Source organism: Lynx rufus, unplaced genomic scaffold (genome assembly GCF_022079265.1).
Source record: "Lynx rufus isolate CCGP_SWC_20201006 ecotype Redwood Valley unplaced genomic scaffold, mLynRuf1.p SCAF_33, whole genome shotgun sequence".
In the NCBI taxonomy this organism is placed as follows: domain Eukaryota; kingdom Metazoa; phylum Chordata; class Mammalia; order Carnivora; family Felidae; genus Lynx; species Lynx rufus.
Window position 1 is genome coordinate 2,111,979 of NW_025814849.1, and position 20,668 is coordinate 2,132,646.

A 20,668-nucleotide genomic window follows, 5' to 3' on the forward strand; every position below is an offset into this window, starting at 1 on the left:
GACTTCGGCTCAGGTCATGATCTCGCGATTTGCGAGTTGGAGCCCCACATCGCGCTCTGTGCTGACAGCTCGGAGCCTGGAGCTGCTTTGGATTCTGTGTCTCCCTCTCTCCCTGCCCCTCCTCTGCTTGTGCTCTGTCTCTCTCTGTCTCTCAAAAATAAATAAACGTAAAAAAAATTTTTTAATCTATATAAAAAAATAAACCCTGACATTTTTTTAAAAAATTGACTCTACGGTAACTAATAATAATATTTTATTTAAAATATCTACATATCCCCATTGCACAAACGTATCTCGTGAGAGATACAAACGTATCTCCCCATTGACACAAACAATGTATCTCATGAGAAAGAAGTGGTTCACGGTATTAAAGTGATATAGTGAGGAGTTTCACTGTCACACATTGTTGCAAACCTGGTGTGTTCAAGGGCACCCGAGTTCTCCTGCCTGCTTCTGTATTCAAGGCGATAGGATGTTTGTTCTGTGGCTGACGTGTGAAACGATCCCCTGACCTCACAGAGGCGTGTGGTTGGAAAAGGGCTGACTTCCTGGACATCCCGAAGGGGGCTCGGGGAGCCTTGAGGACCTTGGAGCATCCCCAGGCCAGGAGCTACAACGTATCCTGGTCACAGGGAGTTCAGCAGTTTATGTGCAACATTTGGTGGCAAATCACCCAGCGTCTACAACACTCACTGAACGTTCATTCACACCTTCTGCAAGTATTTATGGAACACCCATTTTCAGCGGGAAAATCCAGCCGTGAAGAAGATAAACACCGTCCCTGTTCTCGTGGCGCTTACATTCTGCTGGGAAATCACACTGTATGAAACAAAAAACGTGAATAAGACGTCTTCAGTTAGTAACGGGTGCTGCGAGGAAGCTAAAACGAGTGTCATGTTAGAAAGTGAAGGGGGAAAGTCTCACTAGGAAGGGTGGTCCGGCGTGGCCGCTCTGAGACTCAACTGATCAGAGAGGAGTCAGTCCCAGAAAGATCTGAGTGAGAAATATTGTAGGAAGAAGGAACGGCAAGCGCGGAGGCCTTGAGGTTTGAATCATTTGTGTGTCTGATGCATGGAAAAATGAACATTTATCTACTTTCTTGTGTGTTCCCGCATTTGTATGGTGATGCCGTGTTCCTCATTTCATTGGCAAACAGAACAGTTCCTGAAGTTTTAGAAGTACACTTCTGTTTAAGATACATTGGCTATTTGGGGCGCCTGGGTGGCTCAGCCAGTTAAGCATCCGACTCTTGATTTCGGGTCAAGCCATGATCTCGTGGTTCGTGGGATCGAGCCCTGCATCGGGCTCTGCGCTGACAGATCGGAGCCTGGAGCCTGCTTCGGGTTCTGTGTCTCCCTCTCAGCCTCTGCCCCTGACCCGCTCACGCTCTCTCTCTTTCAAAAATAAATAAACATTTAAAAAAAAATACTTATGGGGCGCTTGGGTGGCGCAGTCGGTTAAGCGTCCGACTTCAGCCAGGTCACGATCTCGCGGTCCGTGAGTCCGAGCCCCGCGTCGGGCTCTGGGCTGATGGCTCAGAGCCTGGAGCCTGTTTCCGATTCTGGGTCTCCCTCTCTCTCTGCCCCTCGCCCGTTCATGCTCTGTCTCTCTCTGTCCCAAAAATAAATAAACGTTGAAAAAAAAATTAAAAAAAATACTTATGATGGCAAATTTTATGTTATGTGTATTTGACCACAATTTTTTAAAAAAGGAGATTGATTCACTGTACTCGCTGAAAAGTCTGGAGGTCACGCTAGATTCATGCAGAGCTGGATGCAGGGATTTGAACGGTGTCGTCAAGGCTGTGCCTCCCTCTGTTTCTCAGGACATGTCCACAAGGTAGACCAGATGCCTCCCACAGCCTCCCAGCTTAACAAGCTTTGGGAAGGGGAATTGTTTCCTATTGCTTTCCCAGAAAAATCTGTAAAGAACTCTGATTGGTCAAGGTTGAGTTATGACCCATTGCGGTGGCCAGGGGACGCGGTAGTTATGGTGGGTACAAGTTCAGCAGCAGGAAAACGACACAGAACGGATTCCTTGGAGGACGGTGGCATTCCATGATTGGGAGGGAAGCGGGGTGGTGTTCGTTGAGGTCAGCTGTATCCTTGATGTGACGGACCTTTCTGGAAAGAGTTCGGGGAATGTGTGGAGCACGGTTGTAACCACCGAGTAGCTTTATAGCGCGTGAGGAGTGCGCATTCCAAGTCCCAGCAGCAGCCTCTCCAGGACATTGGTGCTGCCACGCGCTGTCTGTGGGCCACGGGAGCTGTCCCTTGTAAAGCGTGGCTTTTCTGCAGAGACCCCTTCCATCGCCGCCGTGGCCACCATAGCTCATGAGCACGATGGCATTTATGGCCCTGGAGAGCCTTTCGTTCTCTTCCTGTTCACCTGTGTTTCAACCAAGAATACAATTCCACTCCTGGAAGGCAAAGCGTGGGGGCAGAACTCATCAGAAAGGAAGCCACAAACAGTAATTTGTGGATTGGGAGGAAACATGCCGACTCATTCAAATTCCGCAGCAAGGAAGTCACGATGGGGCTTTAGGCCGAAGCTTCCTTCTGAAGCAGGCGTTGGGGCGGATTTTCTTCTTGTCTTGCAGAAAGGGGCACATGTGGCAACAGCAGAATCCCCTGTGGGTGGCCTGTCCGCTCTCTGCGCCTCTATGGGCTCGGTTGGAAGTGCGGCTGCCCGCTCACCAGACCAGGAATGCGACCCGTCACCGTGCCGGGGAGACCCTCACTTTCCCTCCTTGCCCGAAATGCCCTGTCAACGCGGAATGCCCTTCCTGGAGGCGTGGAGTATAAGACTGCCCTTCCCTTCTGTTTGTCCATGGTGACAGCTACTGTAGCTTGACCTGGAGGGGCCCCTCGAGGGATTGACTCGGTGCCCACGTCTCCCCTCCTCTCTGCTCCCAGGAGTCTGCTGTCGCTCCGCTGACAGGGGAGGTACCCAGATCTCAGGAGGGTGGGCTGGATCACGACTGTTGATCCCACTTTCTTTGTCCAGCCTGTCCTTTTCCCAAGTCCCACTCTAGCTGGGATGGTCTTCTGGCCCATGAGTTGTAAAGAGAAGTCTTCTGTTGTGTCTCTGGGACTGGGTCTTCTGGAGAGGAAGCCTCTTGCCATTGCCGTTGTTCACACGCCTCGGTCTTTCTCGGTCCTGCTCGCGATGGTCGTTGAGAAATATGACGCTAACATGAGAAATATGACGCTGTGGCAGCTATCCGGGAACAATGGGACAAAACCCAAGAGCATCATGGAGACGTCAGCCCAGCAGGAGCCGACCTCCATACGTCCTGTGCTTTGAGACTATGAAATGTCTTTCTTTTTCACGTATTCCTTACCCCGGTTTTTTTGCAGCCAAAGCTTTCCTAATCAATAACATCAAAAACGTGCTTTCTGTCGATGACGGTCAACGCACGATTTGAATTTTGTCCGTGTCCTCCCAAGAGATAGATGACGTCTTGCAGGGCAGGAATTAGGATGCCAGAGCCCAGCTGTGTTGCCTCTTGTTAGCTGCAAGGGACTTAACTGCCCAGTGCCTCGGGTCCACGACACGGAGCTTAGGTTTGCTGAGCTGAGCAGTTAGACCCCGAGATCCGTGAAAGCCTCCTGATGAAACACGTGGGGCCGCTGACATGCCCGAGGCACGACAGCGTCCCTGGTTGCCGGTGGCTCGCTAGACTGCCACTGGCATCAGAAAGTCCTGCATTTGCCCTCACACCAGGGGAACCACACACGTGTGGCCGTCCTTCCAAGAGCTCACAATCCAAGATGGCAGCCTCATTTCCACCAATCTCCACTCGTTCAGGCCATTTCGCTGAAAGCAGAAGATAGGTGCTCAACCGAAATGCGGGACATCGCAGAACGAGCTCTCTGCCAGAGGCTTAGAGTCTTATCTCTGTATTTCAGAAACCAGGTACGATGTCAGCCCTAGGGCAATCACTTGAGAAGCAAATATTTATTAAAATTGCTCAATAAATATGTTTGAGTACCTGTCATGTTCCAGGCGCTATTCTAGACCCTGGAAAGACTGCAGGGGACCAAGGAGCAGAGTCCTCGCTCTGATGGAGTTTACATTCTGGTGGGGAACACACATTAACAAAAAGGAAACAACTACCTGTGTCAGGTAGTGATAAACATTAACGGAGGAAAAATAAAGTGGGATAAAGGGATAGAGAAGATAGGGCAGGTCCCATGCTGTAAAGACATGTCTGAGGTGACGTGTGAACATAGACAGGGGAGGCCGCCAGCCATGTGGGTATGTGAGGGAAGGGCATGCAAGAGGATGGAACAGTCAGAACAAAGCCCAGAGGCAGGAGCACCGGGAGCCTGGCAGGGCTGGATCGTCGTGGGTAGTGAGGGTCGCAAAAGGAGGTCAAAGGGGCAGGTGAGTGGGAGGTGGTGGGCGAGCAGACCACGGGGGCTTTGAATAAATGAACAAGGGCAGAGAGCGTCTAGGAAGTGTCGGAGGCAGGATTCGAACCCAGGCAGTAGACCTCAAAGCGCTTAATCAAGCACACGCTGGTAACCCCCCCGGTACGCACCTGACCTCCTTAAAAGCTAGAGAGATGTCCCAGCGTCTGCACCCTTCAGGAGAACCTCCGTTGTGGCTGACAGTTGGAAGACACCAGAGGTCGGTCACTGTGTCCCAAATTGCAGCTCACACAAGGACAAAAGAAAGATGAACCCCGAGCTGCTGGGGGGTCAAGACGCTGGTTACCGGGTGATGCCGCCCCAGCACCTCCGCCGGCGGTTGGGAAACAGCCTTGGCTGCCTTGCGCGGAAAATTCCGCTGTAGAGAGACGCGACGCTCCCGCAGGGGCGAGTTCGCCGATCGCCCTCATCAAATATCGACGGCCCGGCTGTACCACATCTCTCCTCCTGCCCAAGCGCCCTCGTGCCTGGCCATCGAGGCTCAAGGAGACCTCAGGTACCCGCGAGCGGTTACTCAAGGAGCTGTCACAGACTGGACGGATGGGCCCTTTCCCCCTTTTTGGTTTTTATTATTAATCCATTCTTACTCACCAAGGTGGTGTGTGGGCACATTGGGGGTGTCCGTGGGCATGTGTGCGTGGGCGTGTTGTCCCCAAATGGCTGTCCGTACCCCAGTGGGAAGGGTATGGATGGCATCAGGGACAGTGTTCGCAAGCCGGCGGTTTCTGAGCGGATCACCAGTCCCTTCGCGGAGGGACGGGCGAATCTGGCTGTCCCACTCTGGAGCCAGACGGCTCGGATCAAACGCTAACCGTGCCACTTTGATCCCTGTGTGATCCTGAGCGGGTTTCTGTGCTGTTCGCTACCTCTTTTTTGCTCACCTGCTTAAAAAAGGAGCATACGGATGGAAACTGCCCAGTGGAATTGTCGGGAAGTCTTTATTGTTTTTTAAGGCTTTAATTTTTCAGAGCGGTTTTAGGCTTATTAAAAAAAACTGAAAGGAAGGTACATAAATCCCCGTGTACCCCCTGCCCTCGCACCTGCTCAGCCCCCTCTCAGCGTTGGCATCCCCAGCAGGTGGTGCACCTGTTACAACTGATGCGCCCTCACTGTCACATCTTGTCGCCCCTGGTCCCTAGATTAGGGGACCCTCTTGGCGGGGTGCACGTTCTGTGAGTCTGGACAGACGTGTAATGACACGTATCCACCATCATAGAATCTCACAAACGATTTTCACCGTCCTGAAAATCCTCTGTGCTCTGTGTATTCGTCTCTCCCTCTTCCGAACCCCTGGCAACCACTGACCTTTCTATTGTCCCCCTGGTTGTGCCTTTTCCAGAATGTCACGTAGTTGGAATCACGCAGTATTTAGCGTCTTCAGACTCGCTCCTTTGACTTAGTGATGTGCATTTAAGTTTCCTCCGTGTCTTCTCGTGGCTCGACACCTCGTTTATTTTTAGCGCTGAGTGATATTCCGTTGTCTGGATCGACCACGGTTTACCCACCCGCCTCCGGAAGGACCTCTTGGTTGCTTCCGAGTTTTTGGCGGTTGTGAATAAAGCTGCTATAAACACATGTGTGCAGGGTTTTATGTGGACATACGTTTCAACTCCTTTGGGTAAATACCAAGGAGTGTGATTGCTGGATCATATGGCAAGAATATGTTTCGTTTTGCAAGAAACTGCCAAACTGTCTTCCAAAGTGTTTACGCCGTTTTGCATTCCCGCCAGCAATGAATGAGCGTTTCCATTACTCCACATCCTCGCCAGCATCTGGTGTTGTCAGTGTTTTGGATTTTGGCCATTCTGGTGATACCTCATTGTTGTTCCAATTTGCATTTCCCTGGTGACTTACGAAGGGTTTTGTTTGTTTGTTTGTTAAGTAACACATGGAAAACGCTTAGCAGACAGCCTGGCTGATACAGGAATTTTAGTAGTAGATGTCGGCTGTGTGTTTTTGGACAGTCTCACAAACACAGACACAGCAGAGCACTGTCTAGATGGCTGTTTCCCTGCTCGCACAGGAGCTAGTGGGTGGAGGCGGCAGGAAGAGTTTGGTTTTGTCCTCTGTTGGCGGGCACTGAGACATAGCCAGGTGAGGCCCCCTTCCGGGACGCTGGGTCCTCGCTCACCGCGGTCCCTGCAGAGCCTCTCGCCTGGCCCGCCGCGTGGGCTCTCCTCCTGATGGTTTATTCTCCCGTAACTAAATTAGCCCTGTGCCAGCATACTCTTTTAAATTGATAAGATGAGGTCATAAAAACCCTTTGCTGTCCGCACACGTGGGGTCACAGTGCAGTAATCTCAGAGCGACAGACGCAGGTACAGTGTCTTGGGGGAGCACACACAAGACACGAGGTGTTCTGGCCATTGGACCAGGACGCCCGCTGTGTGCCAGGCCCACTCCGCCGGCCGGGCGCTTTGCCATGGGGCGGACTTCCTCGGTCCGTTGCTATGGAGTGCTGGGGCCAGGCAATCCTCTGTCGCGGGGACTGTCCTGTGCACGGGGCAACGGTCAGCCCCTCCTTGGCCTCTGTCCACTAGACGCCGTCTGTATCCTCTCCCGGCGTGACTCCCACACACGTCTCCAGACGTCACCACCTCTCCCCTGGCTGAGACCCTCTGCCTGGGAGCCTCACTCAGAGTGACACGTGGGGCACAGAGTTCACAGCGGGTGGTGCCGGGACCCCGCCCCCCCCACCACCATACACATCGCGACAGCCCTGTGCCTGGGTCAGGAAAACTTGCTCCGTCCTGCTGGGACTCTGCAAGGCTTCTCATTCCAAAGCTCAAGGTTCACTTGACGTGTTGGCCCTTTCCCGAAGTATACCTCTTCTCAGAGCCATGGCAAACGGGTGGCCAGCTGGCATGGCTGACGCACCCTGCGTGGCACTGATTTACGACAGCTCTACTCATCCCAGAAATACTTATGTAAGACACTTTAGCGGATGCTGGCCTCCCCACCGCCCGGGCTCGGTACATGATAACAATAAACACAGAGCGCAGCTCAGAAGGTATTTGTGCCGACACCACTTGATATGTGTAATGACTTGATATCCAACAACCAAAGTAAAGGAAAGACGGGGGGAGAACCAGTCGAATGGCAAAGACACAGCCACATAAACCAGCGCCTGGACATCACGGGACAAATGACTTAGTATTTCAGAAAGTATCAACTGCACGAATGAACAGGGGAAATGACACTATTCGCAGAACACAAAAGACTTAAGAACATAACAACCAAATGCTCTGTGTTGGCCTTGTTTGGATTCTGATGGGAGCCATCCAATTATATCAAGTAATATCCTTGAGATAATTAGGGAAACTTTTACATTAGGAACTTATTAATTTTGTTAGATATGATAATGGAAATGTGATTGTGTTAAAAAAAAAAACTTGAGGTATTTGAGAGTAAAGCAGCGTGATACCTGAGTTTTGGGTTGAAGTTCTTAAGCATAAAATCGTTGAGGTGCGCAGTCGAAACAAGGTCGCCTCAACGTAGACAGTCATTGAAAGTGACTGATGGCTACGTATTAGATTGTCTGTATTTGCTTGAAATTTTCGCTACTGAACAGTTGAGTTAATGCCACTTTTCATCATGGTAGACTGAGTGCCACATGCCCACCTACCAAAGAAAGTTCATGGGCCAAACTCTACTTTCTTTAGGCAGAGAGGCATTTGTCATGATATTTCCTTCTGTTTGGGCTCTGGTGAATTATTTTAACCATAATAGTTCACTAAACTTAGTCAAGACACAGCCCCAAGCGTATAACCAAAATGCCAAGAAAGAGTGTATGATCTGTTATGATATAGAGTCTATGGTGACTCAAAGCGAGGCCAACTCCAAGAAACTGGAGAAACATGAAGACATCGGCCATCATTGAGGGATGGGTAAAGTTCTTTGTTGTCGTGACCAAGGGAATAACGTCACCGCCAAGGAGGAGGAAGTAAGCCAGGACTGAGGACGGATGGAGCACATATGGAAGACATCCCAGCACACCCACTGGGGTGCCAGCGGCAGACAAAAGGCACACTCCAAGTTTAAATATTTTTAAATTTATTTATTTTTGAGGCAGAGGGAGCACAAGCGAGGGAGGGGCAGAGAGAGAGAGGGAGACACAGAGAGAGAGGGAGACACAGGCTCCAGGCTCTGAGCTGTCAGCACAGAGCCCGATGCGGGGCTCGAACCCGCAGACCATGAAATCATGCCTTGAGCCTAAGTCGGACGCCTAACTGACTGAGCCACCCAGGCACCCCAAAGGCACACTTTAAGTTTAATGGAAAATTGTTTGTAATTGAAGGAACTGTTTAGAGAGGTGCTGGCAGGTTGAGGCACCCCTGGGCCTGAAGGGCTGGGAAGGCACCTCCTTTGCTGGAGCCTCATGAGAGCTGGGGCCTTGGAGGTGGGGCCACCCCAATGCAGGAATACAGCTGCTAACCACATCGTGCTGCTGAACGGAGACCGGCAGGTGCCCAACCTCCCTCTCCCCTGCCCTCCAATCTGGTATTGTGTCCCCATTAGCCAGACTTGCCTGCAGCGAGGGTGAACGGCCCCCCGAGTCAGCCACCTGGGGCACAGAGTAGAACAAAGGGCAGGAATATACCAGCAGCTGTACAAGTGGAGAATCATCAGCAGGCATATTGGAGGCTTGCCCAGCCCAGGGTGGTTGGATGAGAATAAGGCAGTCGTTGGCGTGCATTTGCCCTATTTGGGAACATTTGCCCTATAAGTCATCCATGTAGTGCTGGCCCATCAGACACCACCAGGGGTGTGCGGGTCAGTGTCTCACAGCTGGCACTCTGAGGGGAAAGGTCCTGAGGTGCAGTGTTCCCCGATTTCTCTGGTGTAGATACTCCCACCGCCTCCAGTTTCAAGCTGGAGGTGAGATAGCAGTGAACGCACAGTTGGGTCGAGGTGGGCAGTGGCCCTGCATGGTACAGGACGTCCCCCTCAGAGACACGCAAGGACAACCTCACGAGAACTGGATTTTGTAAACTGGCAGAATAATTAGGGAAGAACGGGCTTTGAGTATTTATTGGTTGTCTTTGTTTTCTTATATAGGTTACTCCCTTGTAAGTTTCTACAATGTATATTTCAACAACCGCTGTCTTTTAACAACCGGCTTGCAAAATCCTCCCCCAAATGTAAGAGCTGGCACACCACCGGCTCATGATGACCAGCCTGAAGTTTCAAAGACCAGAACAGTAGGCATGAGGAGGCAGACTTGGGCGTTTGTAGGAGCAAAGCTGTGAAAGCAGAACATGGGTATTTATTTTACAAACAGACGTCCCATGTGCCTAGTTTGCAAAACCAGAGAGATTAGCTCATTGCCCGGGACCAGAGGAGCAGGGTTGGGGAAGACGTAATGGAGCTTGAAGTAGCAACATGCTCAAGAAACCCCCGTGTTCTCCGCGCTCTGGACTGGACCTCAGACATTTGTGGAGTTGCTGATGCATTTTATTTTCTGCACCCGATATCGAAGGCAGATGTGAGGCAGCAGAAGGTAATGGCCAAAAGGGGTCAGTGTTTGAGAAGCTGAACAGAAGACAAACCCAAGCCACTCGGCGGGGGGAGAACATTCGACAGCCCGCGGTTTTCACAGCGGACCTGAGAGGTGAGGGGTGCTTGTTCAGATGCCCTGGCGGTGACTGTGGTCTCCGTCAGTGACAGGCGAGGAATCCTACACGCGGGAGAAGGAGCCGGCTTTCAGCGGATACACACACATGCATGCCCACACGTATAGGCACACGCAAATTCACACAGGTGCACACATGCACGCGCATACATGTCACACACATAAACACATGCACACGTGCACAGGCACATGTGTGTGTGCACACATCCATGCACATGCACACTGGCACACGCCTACATATATGCACACACGAATTCACACAGATGCATGCACATGTACAAACACTCACACACACACAAGTTCCTTTCGGAAGCTGCGGCAATGACCCCTGGAACACTGTCCACCTCTTGGAACCAGTCTGTTCCTTGTTTCCTGTGGTGTCCACTCCCGTCGGTGGGCAGAGGGCTGCCCCCACAGGAAATCTAGGAATGATTCAAGAGGATGCCACCAGCGGGCAGGAAGCTGGGCCCCATCTCGGAAAGGCTGCTGCCCCCAGTCAGGGAGTCCTTGGCTCCTGCTGGAATGGGATGATGGTGGGAGGCGGGCAGACGGGAGCCAGCTCACGCTGTTACCGACAGAGCACGGAAGAAGCGTTCGCGACACTCTCATGACACGGGATCCTTCGGCTTTCCCCTTCCTCCGTGTTCTGAAAGACCCTGTGTTAAAGCTCCACGCGTGAAGGAGAACCCTGCAGTCTTAAACTCTATGTATGTCAACGCTTCCTGAGTGTGACAGGCACAGCGGTAGCAAGATAGGTTGTTTTATGAGATTCACGTACAGGCTCTTCAAAATTTGACCGTCGTGTGTTTAGTTTAATGCGCATTTCGGAAGTTGTTTTTTGTTTTTGTTTTTTCCATTTGTGCTTGCTACAGAGTTCCTTTTCCGTTTGAAAGAACTTTGCTAAAGCAAAAAAGAAAGGGACGGGGTAGTGCGTTTCTAGAACAATATTAAATAGATGATAGCACAGCGAGTGTTTGACTGTTGAGTATTTGAGGGTAGGATTTGGGGAAACCCGGTAGATATTTCACATACACCCAGCCTGCACTCGGCACCAGCCCACGATACCAGGGTAGCCACGTGGACCCGGTGACATTATGAGGACAGCAGGGACAGCACCGATATCCATTAGATAGCTATTCGGAGACCCGGATATCAGACAAATGTCTCTTTTCCCTTAAGTGCTTTGAAAGAACCAAAAAAACCCCTCAAGCCCCTTTTGTCTGCCACGTCAGCTTTATGGGACTTGTCAGGTTCCCGGGTGGAATGGTTGTGGACGTGGATTTACGAGACTTATTCGCGTGGCGGGGTGACCGATCGGGGTGTCACGTCCTCGTACACAGCACACGGCCCGTGCAAAGCGCGGCCCCTCGTGCAGGAGCCGCCACGAGCACACAACAGGAGGCTACTCCCCCGTGGGGCGGGTGGGGGGCACTGAAGCCACGGCCACTGGGACGTCGCTCCCCTGCTCGTTCGCGGATGTCATCATTTTTTGCATCGCGCGTCTCCTCGCAGGGGCCAGGCCACGTGGGCTGTTTCAGAGGCTGCTCGCTCCGTAGCTCTGTCCTGGCCAGCTCCGTCTGAAAGAGACCCTGAGGTCAGGTAGGACATTTTGGTTTATCGTCTGTCTCTCCCAACCGGACGTGAGTTCTCCAGGGGAAGACATGTGGGCTCGTGGGATTCTTGTCCCCAGGAGCAGCGCTGGGCACGTGGGACCATGTGGCACAGTTGCTAACTGCTTGCTGAATGACCGAACATCACAGCGGCTTAAAAGCACAAATCCAGAATTTTGTACGGAAGCTTTTTATTGTATTTTTGAGTAAGCTCTGCACCCAACGTGGGGCTGGAACCCACAACCCTGAGATGAAGAGTCCCACGCTCCACCGGTGCCCCCGTCCTGGTTTTATTTTAATGTCGGCAGCTGTGTTGCTTTGCTGGGGCTGCCCTACAAGGTACTGTGGGTGGTGACTCAGAGGACAGATGCGTTGTGTCTCGCTCTTGAAGGCCAGGAGTCCAAGGTCCCTCCTGAGGGCTCTGAGGGAGAGCCTTCCCAGGCCCCTCTCCTCGGTGTGCGGACGGCTGACTTCACCTTGACATGGCGTTGTCCCCGTAGGGTGTCTGTCTACAAGCTGCCCTTTCTTCGGGGGACGTGCGGTCACCGTCCCGCTGCTTTGGGGCCCACCCTGGAGCCACCCTTGAACGGGGTTGCCTCTGTGCCCGTGAGGTCCCGTTCCAAAGCGCTGGGGTTGAGAGTTCAGCATATGGATTTAGACGGAAGTACAGGGCCACCCATAATAGCAGCTAATTATATTCTTTCCTCTTTTACTTACTCTGCGGATCAGATTCAGCCGACTCAGCCTTACAGGGCCAGAGACCAGGTGGTACCCAGCCCCCCGTCCCCCGACCCCCCTGCTGAAGCCACGCAGATGCTCATTGCAGCAGCAACCATACCAGTGGCTTCTGGAAGCTCAGTGGCTTGGGGATCTTCTAGACAGAGAGCATCTCGCGTGGGGATTCTGGCGCACCCCGAGTTCGACGCATCGGAGGAGAGATCAGGCTTCCTGTGTCCGTAATATGTACTGAACGTCGATTTTCTTTACGGAACGCTTAATCATCCCTGTGTTACAACAGAGCCAAGGACATTTTGAAAAGATGGGGGGACACATTTGGGTTTTAAGCACCCAAGGACTGAGTGGACTGAACGGAGCGTCAAGCACAAACGTGTGCGGACGAGGGGCCGCCCAGGCGGCTCCGTGGGTGAAGCGTCCGACCCTGGGTTTCAGCTCAGGTCAGGATCTTGCGGATCGTGAGTTCGAGTCCTGCGTCGGGCTCTGCGCTGACATCACAGCTTGGGATTCTCTCTCTCTCTCCCTCTCTCTGCCCCCCACCCCCCTCCCCAGCTCATGCTCTGTCTCTCAAAATAAATAAACTTAAAAAACAGCCATGTGGGGGTGGCACGAGCCGGCTCAGGGGCGCCCAGACCGCACAGGAAGCATCATCCCCCGGGCGGGTGGGTGCCCGGGGCCTGTGATGACGCGCTCAGAGCCCTGCACGCCGCCTGCGGGGGCGCCCGTGCCGACGTTAAGCAGGTGCCGCGGCCCTGCCTCCCAGCCTCCAGAGTCACCTCCTGACCCAGGGCAACAGCAGAGCCACACGTAGGGGACCCCACCCCCTAGGCAGAGCATGAAAAGGAGGAGAGGGCATGGAGTGAAGTGCCCAAGGTCGCCAGCAGAGGCCGCCCCGCAGCCCAGCCCGTTTCCCTGCATCCACTCCAGCTACTTCCCTCCCTCACCACGGGGATGCTGAGTGGGCGTGGCCTCTCTGGTGCCAGGCTCCTCCCCGAGAAGCCAGGCGTCCTCACCTGTCCGTCGCAGGCTCCCACAGGCCCTCCCTCGTCGCAAATTCCACTCCTGCTCCTTGGGGGAGAGGGCCGCACCCGCTGGTCTCACGCAGAAAACGCCCAATTAGCAGAACGACCTCTGAAAGCCCGTGCCTTCGTCCCAGCTCAGGCTCATGGCCCACCTCGTGCACAGATGAAACCAGCCTCCACGCCCATCAGCAAGAATCCTTCTATTTGTGCGAACTATTAAGTGGAAAGAACAATTTGTAGCTTCAGTGAAACCTGGAGTCTTGAGCAAAATCCAAATGCAGCAAAACCCGATTTCAAGCAAAGTCACATTTCATGAGGCATTTCTTATGGGCAGTAAAGGTAGAGGGTGTCGGTGCTAAGAGACCATTGGGGCGTTGATTTCCCCCGTCTTAGGACAAATGGGGGGCTTTTGCATGCTAATGTGTCCTAATGCCCGTCCTTTAGGTGCGCCCCAGTCTCCTTGTGGCCAAGGTGACCAGTTGCATTCAACACATCATTTAAAAAAGACATTTTTTTTAATGTTTATTCATTTTTGAGAGAGAGAGAGAGACAGATTGCAAGCTGGGGAGGGGCAGAGAGGGAGGGAGACACAGAATCCGAAGCGGGCTCCAGGCTCCGAGCCGTCAGCCCAGAGCCCGACGCAGGGCTCGAACCCGCGAACTGCGAGATCCCGACCTGAGCCAAGGTTGAAGGCTTCACCGACTGAGCCACCGGGGTGCCCCTCAGCACATCATTTTAATGCAAGACCTGGGAGAAGTTTCTAAACAGCAGGTGCCTGTTGCTGCTGATTTGCTCTTGCCGCCCTGGGGGCTGATGCTGACCAGGACGCCCGAACTTTGACAGTGGAGATGTGGCTTACTGAGTGCTGGCAATCAGGTTTGCTCAGCTATGTTGATGTAGCTTCCCAACTATTCACGAGGATTTACGTCCTCCACTCCTGGAGGGGGGCGGTGAGCAGGGCAGAGGTGTGCATGCACCTGTGTGTGTGTGTGTGTGTGTGTGTGTGTGTGTGCCTTGCTGATACTTTCAGAAGCTGTAACCCTGCATATACCCTGAGGAGTCCAATCTTTCTGCAGACTTTGTCGGTCAAAACCGTATGTAACACGCTCCCAGTGACAAGCTGGTGGTGACAGAACAGATGGGTGTTTGCCAGGCGTGAGTGTTCCGGGCTTTTCTGTGTTGTTCTCTATTCTGTCTGGCTGGCAAGTACACGAGAGATACCGTTTCTAGCACCCCGAGAGACCAGCACACCTGACAGCAGGTGGGATCCAAGGAAGGTGTGTGCCTGCATTCGGTAAGACGTGATCACCGGGGGAGCGGGGCGAAGGGCTCACGAGAAATCTAGGATTGCCCGGTTGGTTTTGCAACTTCCTCGTAACCTCAAAGCATCAAACTATTTTAAAATGAAAACTTATTTTTAAAAAATACTGCAGTGTTCTGTTTCCTTCCAGAGGCAAAATTCCTACTTTGCCTGGTATTTGCATCCATATTGCTGACGGGGAGAGTGACGTTGACGCATCTTGCTTTGGGGTGTGTGTGTGTGTGTGTGTGTGTGTGTGTGTGTATGTGTGTGTTTAGGCAATATCTATAAATTTCCCACAACAAAGGACAAAATATACCTCTTCCCCCCCCCCCATAAGGGGACTCCTTTCTACGCTTCCATCCTTCCAATAAAATAATCATATTTTGTCTGGGTCCATATTCGGTGTTTAAGATATTATAAGCATGTGTGCTAATCACAGTAAAGCCAAGTATGAAATTCTGATCACGTGGCATCTTCCGAGTGATGATTTCTTATCTTCAGATTTAAAAACTGGTCCGGTTTTATTCCTTCCCTTCATTTTCTGTATATTGAGCTCTCGTTCATTCCCAAACGCTTCGCTGACTGTCTGGATCTCCTCCCGGAGCGTTTATCCCCACCAGATTCCGTAGGAAAATGCCCATTTCCGGATGGCAAGGCCGCCAGATTCTCCTCCTTGCTGGGGCCCCCTGTCCTCTGCGGCCGCCTTCCCTCTGTGCACCTGTCGTGCATGGGATCACGTGTTTCCTGCGCCTCTGACGTCTGACATCCTTCTGGGTTTCTCCCTCGCTTGATGGAGCACATCTCCAGGTAGCTTTCTGAGCAAGGATGTAGGAAGTAAATTGTCAGAGAGCTTGCATATCTGGAAAGATGGTCTTCGGAATCAGGCTGGGTATAGAATTCGAGGTTGGGAATCACTCCCCCTTTGAGTTTTGGGCTATTTTCCATTGTCTCTTGGTTTCCAGAGCGGCTGTCATGAGTTCTGAATCCGTGCTTGTCTCTGACGCTTCTGTCTCTCTGGAGGAGTGCGGAACTCACTCTCCCGTACCGTCGACATGTGCCGCTGCTGTGCCTGGGTGTGGGTTTGCTCTTTCTGCCTCTAAGGACAAATCTCCTCTATCCACCAGCCAGCCAGTCTATGCCTTTATATTTCTGCTATAATAGTTTTAATTTCCAAGTGCTCTTTTTTTTTTTCTGGACGTTTTAAATAGCATTGTGTTTTTGTTTCATGATTGTGGAGTATTGTCTGATTTCCCTGTGAATATGAATGATTGTTTTGTTTTTTTTTTAAATTATGGTCTTTCCCATATTGGCTCTATTTTGTACAGATTGCTTTTTTTTTTCTGTTTGTCTGTTTGGGTGTCTGTAATCACATAGAGACTTCTCTCAGTGCCCAGCAGCTCCTGTTTGCTCCTATAAGTGATTGGGGGCACACGGCCGTTGGGAGCTCTGAGCCCAGGCACCCTTGCTTGCTGTTTGGAGGAACCCCAGTGTGAGCATTCACTCCCACTTTGGGGCTGGGCCTCCGAGTCCTCAGGCCGCTTCCCTGGTGTGATCCCCGCTGACTCTTACTTTTCCCACCGACCGCTGGTGCTGCGAGTGGAAATCCTGCTCCCAAATTTGCTCGCATCAGACCTTTTTCCCTTTCCAGAATCCGTGGCGGCTGGGCGTGTCCCCTCCCCACCTCGTGGGCCTCCGTTCTCCCGTGAGCAGGATTTGGGGGAGAGGACAGGCAGGTGGTCGCGTTCCATCTGCTACTTTTCTCCTCGGTATGTCGACGAGAGCACTGAGGTTCAGAGGGACCGAGTCGGCCTGGAGAGGAAGGCTTCCTTTGTTTCAAGCCCTAACTTAGTGCACTTGGGTTGGCAGCCTGCCTGGAGGAGGCAGCTACATGGGAGCAAGTGTAGCAATAATGGACACTTATTAAGTGCTTGCTGTATGCTTCACCCTATTCTAATTTCTTTATAGGCATTAAGACATTTCATTATTCAGCTTTATTAGCAGATCCATTTCGGGGGTAGGGGGTGAACTGAGGCGCAGAGAGGGTGTGGTTGGGCCCAGACCACACAGCTACAAAGTGGTGAACCCAGGGTGTGAGCTGGGAAACCCCAGCACTATGGACCCTCCGGACTGATGAGTCTTTGTTGTGGGGATCGTGCCGGGCATTGTAGGATGTTAAACTGCATCCTTGGCCTCTCCGCCCCCCTCCCCGGGCAGCACACCCCCACCCAGTGGCGACAACCGGAAATGTCTCCTGACCTTGCCACCTGCCTCTGGTGGGACACCAGCCTCCCCAACAACCACCAAGTGAGAACAACTGGCCGAGGCAGACTGACGGTCCCCCTGAACGCTTTATGGGGCTATGTCTCTGTGTCCGGGGGGACATCCAGGCCCCCCCTCCCCTCACCACGGACCCCGGCCGCCGGATCCGCCGTTCTGGAGTCCGTGGCCCCTCCCCCTTGCACTGTCTCCGCCCACCCCGGCGTTACCCCTCTGGAGCCCTCGGTCCGTCTCTGCACCTGCCGCAGGAACGTGAGCGTGAACGCGGAGCGGGTGATCGCAGCGCAGTGGGGCTCGGGCACGTTTGCAAAGGCCGGGTCACTAATGCCGTGGGTCTCTCTCGCCTGTCTTCCTGCCCGCAGAGCCAAGGTGAAGAAGGGGGTGAACATCTTGGGCGCTCAGACCAGCGAGCCCCGGCAGTGGGACGTCAAGCAGGAGACGGGCAGCGGCGGGAAGCACACCACCGCCACCCTGCTGTGCCAGCGCCGGGCGCCCAGTGCGCGCAACAGGTAAGCGCGCACCGCGCGGGCCCGCACTGACCCCGGCTCGGCGGAGCTCTTACACCCTCGGCCCGGAAAGCTGGAGGCACCTGCCTCGACTGGCAGGACCGTCTGGCAGCTCCGGGCGGGGGCAGCTGCGGCTCTGGTCCTGAGCCTGCGGTTCCGGCTTGGGCGCAGAGACCTGTCGCCAAGGTTCGCCCGGCCTCCCAGCCCCAGGGCATTCCATCCACCTAGGCTCAGGTCCCGCGCGGCGTCACCTCCCCTTGAACTCCCTACGTGATCAGAGGCTGCCTCCTAAGTGCGCATCCTCTGCACGGAGGGTGTGATGTTTTGCCCCTTGGTAAGAAACACGGATCCGGTCTTCATCGCTGTTCCCAGCACAGAGCTCCTAAGAGCCTTAGAATTTCCCGAGTGACGAGAGGAACAAAGGTGTCCTTTCCTGGGTTAATGAAGTGACTTTTGGAAAGCACTGAGGTCACCCCCCAAACCACCCCAACATCTCCCGGGAGGGCAGACGGGCTGGAGGTTGCATTACCAGCGGCCAATGACTTAATCAACCTTACCTCTGTAGTGAGGCCTCTAGAAAAACCCTAAAGAAAGGGTGTCAGAGAGGGTGCAGGTGGGTGAGCCCCTGGCCCTCGGGGCGAGTGGTGCCCAGAGAGAGCATGAAGGTCCGTGCCCCCTTCCCGACACCCATGTGTCTCCTCAGTGTGGTTGCCCGTGAGTTATTAACATCCTTTAACCCGGTCAGTAAGGGTTTCTCTGCATTCTGTGAGCTGCTCGAGCAAATCAGTCGAGCCCAAGGAGGGGGTCACGGGAACCTCGGGCTTATAGCCTGGACTGGTGACCGGCACCTGCAATGGGGAGGGACAGTCCTGTGGGATGGAGCCCCTCACGGCGGGCGGGGTGGGGGGGATCTGACGCCACTTCTGGGTGGACGGGGTCAGGGTCGCATGGCACCCCAGGATCCCAGCTGGTGTCGGCGAGCTGCTCGGGGGGGGAAACACGTGCATCGGAATTGATGTCTGAATCGTAAAGGATTAGGCCCAGTCTTCAATGAGGAAGGATCTGAAGACGGGGTGACAGTTGGTGGCGATCGTGTGTAAGGACGGGATGCTGTGTGACATTCTACACGGACATCTGGATTACTCTTTAAAGTAATTGTTTTCTGCATATAAAAACAGTACATACTCCTTTTAGAGTATTTTTTAAGTTTATTTATTTTGAGAGCAGGGAAGGGGCAGAGAGGGGGGGAGAGAGAGAATCCCAAGCAGTCTCTGCACCATCAGCACAGAGAGAGACCGATATGGGGCTCGAGCTCAGGACCCTAGGATCACGATCTGAGCCGAAACCAGGAGTCTGATGCTGGACTGACTGAGCCTCTCAGGCGCCTCATAGAGTATTTGTAAAGCACAGTTATGCAAGGAAAAAACGTTAAATAATATATCAGTACCCTGCCACCCAAGGATAACCCAGTGCTAATAAGTCGGTTCATTTCCTCCCAGCGTTTTATACATACAATAAATGTGCGATCAGTTTATTTATCTTATAAATCTGGTATCATAATCTCTACAGGTTTTAGGATACTTTCATTTCTATTGTAAACATTTTCTCTTGACATTAAATTGTCCTCAGCAACGTTTTAACGGCCTCACAATATTCTGTCATATAGATTTAACATTCCGTCAATAGCCATACCCATGTCTCTGGACATTTCCACTGTTCTTTTTATAAACAATGCAGCAATAAACTACCGTCCACATAAAGCTTTATCTCCTTCTCTTTTCACTTAAGGTGGCTTCTTAGAATCAAAAAGTTTGAATCATTTTTAGGGCTCCTGATACCTTCTCTTTGTGTATTTTCTCGAAGAGAGCGGCACTAAAGGAAAAGAATAGCCCCTCACCAGGCACGTTTTCTTAAGTGAACGCTACGAGACTGCCAAGAAAAATAACGCAAATTCTCTACTTTGTGTGGAAACGCCCAGTTCATTGATCGCAGACCCTGTGCTCAGTCCTCCCTTTCACGGGTAGCCAGCGAAAACATCTGGTGCCCCGAGCGGCTTCCAAACAGCAGCCTTTTCCACAATTGCCCCCAAGAAGGACCGTTAGTACATCCTGTGGTTGATTAGGCAAGTTAAGAGCAGAAGTGTTCAGTAGCAGTGAAGTCAGGCGTGGAAATCGTCCTTCGTGACACCATCAGGAGCCTCAAAGTGAGGGAGGTGCGCCCTGTGCTGGCACGTCCTCACGGGTCCCGGAGGCCACGCCGTTTGTTCCGCGTCTTCCAGAAAGCGCGCTCTGGGCTCAGGTGTGTTTGCCGAGAGGGTGAGTCTTTATTCGTGGTGGTTGTTGCAAAGCCTGTTTCCCAGCACACAGCCGATGGGCGTCCTATGCTCACTGCCTCCCTCGCGGAGAGACGACTTTCTGTAGAAATCCTTGGTCGGTTCACCTGTGCTCCGTGCCAGGCTATGTCCGCTGAACACGCTGACTGTGGTCCAGACGACCCCCCATCAGTGACCTAAACGCTGCGGACCTGGCCCAGAAAGACCACACTTCAAATAAGGATGTTCGTTGACGGGGAAGGTCCAAGGGCTCGCTTCCTCTGCCCGTGGAGCAAAGGCCAAGCGTACGAGTCGTCTACTGCTGTGTCACAAACTACCCCCGAGTTTCAGGCACCACATGCTCGTTACCTCGTGGCCTCCGTGGGCCAGGATTCAGGCACCTCTGAATCGGGGTCTCTACCCCAGGGTCTCTCACCGAGCCGCCGTCTACGTCTCCATCGGGAACCGCGGTCTCATCTGAAGGCTCAGCAGAGACAGTATACTTCCAGGATCAGGTGGCCGTTGGCAGGACTCCTGCCTCAGTTCCTCGAGGCTGGCAGGACTGGGGGTCTCAGTTTCTTGTTCCTTCCCGGGCGTCCTTCTCCGTCAGGTCAAGCGTGTGTGAGAAGGTCCAGGGAGGAAAGAAGTGACACCAAACGGAGGGCAGAGTATTTACAGTCTAATCTCACAAGGGACATCCAAACACTCTTGCTGTATTCTGTTCATGAGAAGCAAGTCTGGGCCACACTCCAGGGCAGGGGGGGACGCAGAGGGGAGGGTGCCGGGAGGTGGGGTCACTGGGAACTGTCTTTAGCCATCAGCCTGAAGGTTCTTCT

The 20,668-nt window shown here is 52.9% G+C and overlaps 1 protein-coding gene across 1 annotated transcript in view; it reads left to right on the top strand.

Moving 5' to 3' along the window:
• Positions 1–20,668, top strand: part of TMEM132C (transmembrane protein 132C) — a 309,813-nt gene that overhangs the window by 177,440 nt on the left and 111,705 nt on the right. The window contains exon 3 of the mRNA XM_047093230.1: positions 17,378–17,524. Within this exon, the coding sequence (XP_046949186.1) occupies positions 17,378–17,524 (147 nt within the window). The remainder of the gene's footprint in view (positions 1–17,377; positions 17,525–20,668) is intronic.